We start from the raw sequence: 6,592 nt of genomic DNA, 5'->3' as shown, positions 1-6,592 counted from the left end.
CGCATACTTTACCTCATTTTTCTGGGTAAATGTCAGCTTTTTGCAACTGATCATCATTCCACAGGTCATTGGAGTTCGTAAGTAAGTGTTCATTATGGTTTTTTTATTGTTTATAGAAAATGTTTCATTTATTTTTTTTAAACCATTCTTATATATTTTATCTTCTCAGCCAGCAGAATGAATTCTGTTTATTTCTGTGGACCGAGAAACGGCCAGGGGCCTTTTCCATTGCAACGCGTCAACTCGTTATTTCACGAGGCTCACCAGCAGATGGCGCAGCAGTATCAGCTTCATCCAGCGGCCAGTCCGGCGTCCATCCAGACTTTCACTGTCGCGGAGCGCCTGGCAGGTGAGTTGCGCTTAATGAGACTCAAAATATAAGTTAAGTAGAGAGTAAGTTATTTCACTTCATTCAAGTTTCTCACTTTACGTTAGGCAGCATTTATAAAATTGTAACTTCTGATTTCTTACTTTACGTTACGGTTTATATTATATGCTGTACGTGTAGGTTTTGAATACTTGAAAATGATGTAGGCAACAAATGTCTATTAAGTTTATTAGCCTATTCACGAATGAATTAGAATTAAGTTTCAGTATAAAAAACTATTAAATAATTTTTTTAATATATGTAAATGAAGAGTTCAGATGCAAAAGCCTGAAATTTTGTTCTAAAATGAGCATTTTTTTTTATCAGGCTCCATGTGTAGGTTCAGTAACTTCACTTTAATGGCAAAGAATAGGTTCTTTTCATTGCCAGTAATGTGAAATAACTGAACATAAACATAGGAGCCTGAGAAAATTGCAAATTTTAGAAGAAAATTCCAGATGGCATTTAGAGGCTTTTGCATCTGAACTCTTAAGATATGCTTTATTATTTTTTTACTTTTGTGAATCATTTTATTTAAAAATATACAGTGGGCACACCTTTGAAAGTGAAAATTTGCATAATACAGTTTAAAATGTAATTTTACACCAATATCATACATTTATTTACTTAATAAAAAAACAAATAGTGTACAAACGTTGACCTAAAAATAGTGCACCAAAAAAGTTAAATCATAATGCTTAGAAATGGTAAAACTCTGTTTATTTCCAAATTTTCACTCCATGTTTTTTTGGCACTTTTGAGTCCTATGTAGCTTGTGTTACATGCACAATGTAATGTTAAGCATCATGCAGTGTTCATTTACTATCACTTAGATACTGTTATAGTTTTCACTAACTTTCATTTTATTTATAATGTTTTTTATTATTATTGATGTTTGTAATTATATATTTTTTTCAGTTTTTATTTTTTATATTTTTCATTTTAATTTTAGTTAAACTTAGCCATTTTCATTGTGTTTTTGTCATTTTTAGTAACATTTTTGTAAAATGTTTATATAGGTTTTTATTTCATTTATTTCAGTTTTATTTTGTTATTTTAGTACATCAGGTTAAATGGAATTAAAATGAGACATGCTGAAATTATGTTGAAACTAGCTGAAATAAAAGTTGTTTATATTTTATTTCAGTTTTTTAATTGTTTTAATTTTAGTTTCAGTTCTAGTTTTAATTAACTATATTAACTCTGGTATCCTGAATTAAGCAAGTAATAAATATCTCTTTCGTTTAGAACTCATCCTTGAGGCACGCTACGGGAACCAGCAAAAGCAGCGTCGCAGTCGCACCGCCTTCAGTGTGTCCCAGTTACAAGCGCTCGAAAAGGCTTTTCAGCAAACCCAGTATCCAGATGTGGGCATGAGAGAGAGACTAGCAGTCTGCATCAACCTCCCAGAAGCCCGTATACAGGTGAGGGCCACATTAACATCTGCAGTGTCCAACAAGCAAAATACCTCTAAATATTAGAATACATTTAGAACTTAAAAGTGCTTCTGAAAACATCTTTGATTAACAAAACATGTTTCCTCAGGTTTGGTTCAAAAACAGACGTGCCAAATTTAGAAAAGGTCAACGCTTCACACCCCTTTCCAAAGAAGAAAGCCAAGTGCATCGTCCTGCTTCTAAACAACAGAAAGAATTGGTGAAGGACCAGGAGAAAGGCTCTAATTCAAAATCTCAATCCCCTTTTAGGGAAAACAACACCATTCCTTCCTCATTGGACTCTATTCACCTTCATTCCCACCCCAGACTGCACTCCTCTGCTGTTCTTCCATTCGTTACTGGAGAACACTACCAACAACCAATGCCTCATGCACTTGGACTGCTGTCTGCAGGTTTGCCTTTCTCTCCTACATATTTGCCTATAATGCAACAGCAGCACAGCACAGCCGTCAATCTCGTGCCATTGGGGAAATGCAACATGCATCTCACGCTTCAGTCTGCCTGTCAATCTAAATCTTTGGTTCACCACCACTTGGACATGTAGCCGTACCACCAACCAATAAAACCCACTGAGCCAGTTGTCCTCATTAGGATGTGAAGAGGGAACAGGTATTCCTGTGTTCCTCCCCCCACCACAACATCGTAACTTTTACCCTCAGAAGGGTTTGGATTTTGATCTTTTTCTGTAACTTTCATTAATTGGTTTTGATCGTATTTGGACAAACTGGCTTTTTGTGAACTTCCGTGCATAGCTTAGAGCGTTGTTGAGAAAAATGTTGTGTTGCACATACATATTTGAGCACTTTGTAGATTTTTATGAACATATGATCATTTTGAATACAAATAAACATGAGAAACATCTGAATCAGTAGTATTCAGCTTGCATCATGACTTCTGTGTAACCTAATTCTGGGATTGCACTTGTGGTTTTCATAATCTATGTCACTGCAATAAATAATTTTGCCAAATGTGGAGCGTTCTCAGCAGCATTAACATTTAAGTAGCAAAAGCTTAATTTTATTTATTGTGTGCACTTGTTCATTTTCATTTATAGCTACAATTATAACCATAATTCATTTTTATATGAATGAAAGCCACAGTTACCTATCACTGAATATGTTTACATGCTTATGAATATGATCATATTTTGATTATGAAAGCAAAATGTAAAAGAGTTTGTCATAACTAAGCCAACAATCTGATTTCTATAAATCAGAATAAGACTGCTGACACTAAAAATTTACTAAATTTTAAGACTGAAAAAGAATAAGACTGCTGACACCAAACATTTACTAAAAACACACACTAATTTTTTAAACATTAAGCTACTTCATTGTCTATATTTGTCTATATTATACAATGTATCATGGCCAGTGTGCTATTGTAAGGACATAAATAAGAATTAATAAGTTGAATAATTTCAATAAAGAGAAAGAGTGAGCTTTTTTATACTTCTAGTAAAGAAAAAATGTAGGCTAAAGTATTTATAGTTTATACAGAATGTTTATTTACATCTTGTAAAACTATATAAAACATCTATATTATATAAATATTTTATAATATTACTATTACCAATTATATATTATTTAAAATATATTTTTATATAACATCTTTTTTTCAGAATAAAGATTTACTAAATTGACCTTAATGTCTCTCTAACATATATACAAAACCGGTCTGTTTTCCAGTTAAAAAATAAAGTGAGAATTAAAATCTTAAAATATAATTTCCAGTAATTTATATTTTTGACAATGGACTCAACGCAGAAACCTAAGCATAGCCTTGTCATCTCCAGATTTTCCATAAAATATTCAAGGTATCACCTAAACATTCACACATCCTCATCCACATGAGCGTTCAAATTAAACGAATCCTTGTAAATTCTTTCTCAAAAGCTGACTCCAGTATTTCCAGTAAAGTACCCCTCAACTGTTGATCCGGGCAAAACATTTGAGTTCTTCTCCAGGTGGGGACGGTAGGGAGCTTCTGTTGCGCGCACAAGCACAGCCGCATATTCACCAATCTATCTACGCACTTTTGAGTACGTATCCACAGCAATGGGAGTGTCGGGTGACGCCGGAGCTTCGCTCTCCGAAACGGTAGGCTTAAAGAGACAACAGCGAAGCCGGGCTAGTCTTTAGTGGGAAATTAAATCACCTTTCAGTGCATAAATAAAGGACCATGTCGCGGCGTACTACATAGGGAACTCACACGCAGGTAAAAACATCTTTATGCTTCCTAATTAAAAACATTCCCCTGCTCGTTTTAATCGAAAGACTGAAAGGTTCGCTGCTAAACGGCTAATATGATGTTAGCCTAGTCGGTGGGTTGCTAAGCTAACGTTAGTTCATTTGTGGAGGATTATTGCCATGTTTGTCTAACAAGGCTCGGAGTTGTTTAGCTGGTTTGTCGATATTTCCTTCCCTTTTCGGATACGATAGGGAATCTATTTAGCTTTAGATGTAAAACAAAATACATTTCGACGTGTATGTAGTTCATATTTGACGGCTCAGCTAGACAGCTTCTCATTTTAAGGACGTTTTTAAGCGACTGGCCAAGAAGACGGCTCAAAGAAAATAGTCCGAATGCCTTTAAAGACATATTTAATGTTAAAGACCTGTTTAAGAATGTATTTTTTTGCTAGGCCAGAGTAGGAAGCTTTCTAGGATTGACACTTCATTATGAAAAAAAACAAACATTTATGGACGGATGAGATACACTTTCACTGCCAGATCTGATATAAATATATTTTATGTGAAATTTTAGACGTTGATATGGAAATCTCTTATGTCAAGGGCGTCATCGCCTATTAAACCATCTATGTAATTTAAAAACATTAAGGTATTAAGCTCACGTCACGAGTAAGTGAGGTTTAATGTGGCTTAATTTTTTGACAGATATTATAAACTATGATTGACATTTCAAAATAGAGTTGGGTCCAACTCTAGTCGGTTATCAGACTAGAAGGGTGTCAGACAGCAAACAAGAGGAGTGTTAAACTGTATCTCACAGTTTCACATAGAGGCTAAACAAATTAGTATGGAAAATCACACTGCTTAAGGAAATAAATGACCGGGCAGCTTTCTTTCTCGCTCTTTGTCCAAATCAACACTACACAAGGCCTTATAAAGCAACACAGAAGTAGTTTTATGGCACCAGCTTCTCTCTTTTGCCCATCTGAGAAGTAGAAGTATGTCTTGGTTTTTACACGGCCTCTAACACTTGCATATTTCCTGTTTGAAAGCTAAAACACAAAGTTGAACTGTGCTGTCAACGTTGTTGTGGTGAAACCTAGTTTCTTTTTGCTTCTAAATAAGTCGTAAATGGGTTGTTAGCTGGCTTATCTCATCTTCTTTTAGGCAGAGTGACTCAAAACAGCTGTGAGCACTAACTTGGCATCCCCTAATAGTCAGGCAGTTTTAATTCCAGATTATATGGTATTATGGTCATCATTTTGGCTTTCTGATGCACTTTTGCATCAGGTGTTTTTTATGATGATGTTCTTGTGTTATCTGTAAGATTAATTCCTTAATCTGTTGCATATCTCTAAATATGAAACTGAAGCCAGATTCAGTCAGTATCTGCAATGTGTATCTTAGTTAAACGTCATTCAAGCATTCAAACGTCATTCATTGATAAGATGTTTCTGATGTAAGTAGTAGCCCCATAATCAGTACTTGTACGCTAGTTCTTGTCCACAGATGTTGTAATTATATCCGATCCCTTTTTGACTGTTGCCTTGTGGCATCCTTGTATGAGCTTGTAATCAGAATTTTAATGGTAACGTGTGGGGTTGCGACCGACAGCCCATAGGAATACATGACTGACTGCCAGTCCTGACGAAACTGTCACTTGCTTTCCTTGAAGTTTTTCATATTTTCAGGCTATAGATTAAGATCAGTATGATGCTTGTTAAATGCCTTATGTAATCCTGTGTTTATTGTTCACCTTTGTGTAGCTTCTACAGTGTGCAATTAAGGTTAAGTGTTTGCTTTAATGATTGATTCTTATATTGAGAATTGATGTATGGAAATTCAGTCTCTTTCCTAAAGGGCTGTCCAGCACCCCCTGTAATTGTTATAAAAGCTAAGCCGACATGGTTGGTGATGCATTTATTTTGCTGAATGACAGGGCATCATTTTTCATAATTCTTTTTGCACAGGCTAAAGTATTATCATTTCCTCGGACTAGAAAAATGAACCGTGCATTAATAATCTAATGCATTGAAGCTCTGACGCATTTGTCACTTGCTGAACAAACAGAGCCTTGGATGTTGAAATTAAGTAGTGAAAATCCCCCCCAATAAAGTGTCAAAGATGTTTTTCTGCCGAGCTGATTGTATATTGCTCATCAGCTCTGGTCTGGTATCCTTTTACAGCCAGTCAGGCTGCCATTGATCGTTTTAAGTGCATTTTCTGAAGGAAAGCGCATCCGTCTTTCCAATAGTTCTTGCATTACCTGCTCAGACTTTCTTTTCCATTTACATTAACAGCAATGCTGACCCTGGATGGGAGAGGGGGTGGTGTGCAACAGAGATCTCTGACCTTCTACACCGCTTCCCCTCTCCATTATCAACCGCACAGGTGTCGTCAAAGTTCCTGTTGGAATTGGAAACTGATATGGGCACTGTTAGGCTTGTAATTCTCAACCGGTCTGTTCTCCACACTTTGAAAAATCTCATGATTTGGAGGCAGACCAGCAAAATCTGTTGGTGTAGTGTCATAAATGGGCTCCTATTGCTTAGATTGCCAAAACTGTGACTGCGTGA

The 6,592-nt window shown here is 35.8% G+C and overlaps 2 protein-coding genes across 3 annotated transcripts in view; both read left to right on the top strand.

Annotated features, from left to right (window-relative positions):
- On the top strand, positions 1 to 2,454 carry LOC107731167 (diencephalon/mesencephalon homeobox protein 1-B-like). The gene is made up of 4 exons (XM_016542163.1): positions 1 to 81; positions 170 to 349; positions 1,616 to 1,791; positions 1,913 to 2,454. The coding sequence occupies exons 2-4, from the start codon at positions 178 to 180 to the stop codon at positions 2,366 to 2,368; spliced, it is 804 nt and encodes a 267-aa protein (XP_016397649.1). The 5' UTR covers positions 1 to 81; positions 170 to 177; the 3' UTR covers positions 2,369 to 2,454.
- A 1,406-nt stretch (positions 2,455 to 3,860) lies between these two features.
- The window catches only part of LOC107731269 (casein kinase I), a 24,870-nt gene continuing 22,138 nt past the window's right edge, over positions 3,861 to 6,592 (top strand). For both annotated transcript variants that reach the window (XM_016542311.1, XM_016542310.1), the window contains exon 1: positions 3,861 to 4,041. The gene's annotated coding sequence lies outside the window, so the exon portion shown is untranslated. The remainder of the gene's footprint in view (positions 4,042 to 6,592) is intronic.

This window comes from Sinocyclocheilus rhinocerous, unplaced genomic scaffold (assembly GCF_001515625.1).
Source record: "Sinocyclocheilus rhinocerous isolate Xijiao unplaced genomic scaffold, SAMN03320098_v1.1 scaffold1600, whole genome shotgun sequence".
Classification (NCBI taxonomy): domain Eukaryota; kingdom Metazoa; phylum Chordata; class Actinopteri; order Cypriniformes; family Cyprinidae; genus Sinocyclocheilus; species Sinocyclocheilus rhinocerous.
The sequence above is the reverse complement of the archived record's forward strand: the minus strand, read 5'-3'. Positions and strand labels throughout refer to the sequence as shown.

Coding starts and splice junctions, on each gene's coding strand:
- LOC107731167 (XM_016542163.1), top strand. CDS start 178: ATGAATTCTGTTTATTTCTGTGGACCGAGAAACGGCCAGGGGCCTTTT. Junction 350..1,615: donor TGTCGCGGAGCGCCTGGCAG/GTGAGTTGCGCT, acceptor TCTTTCGTTTAG/AACTCATCCTTGAGGCACGC. Junction 1,792..1,912: donor TCCCAGAAGCCCGTATACAG/GTGAGGGCCACA, acceptor ATGTTTCCTCAG/GTTTGGTTCAAAAACAGACG.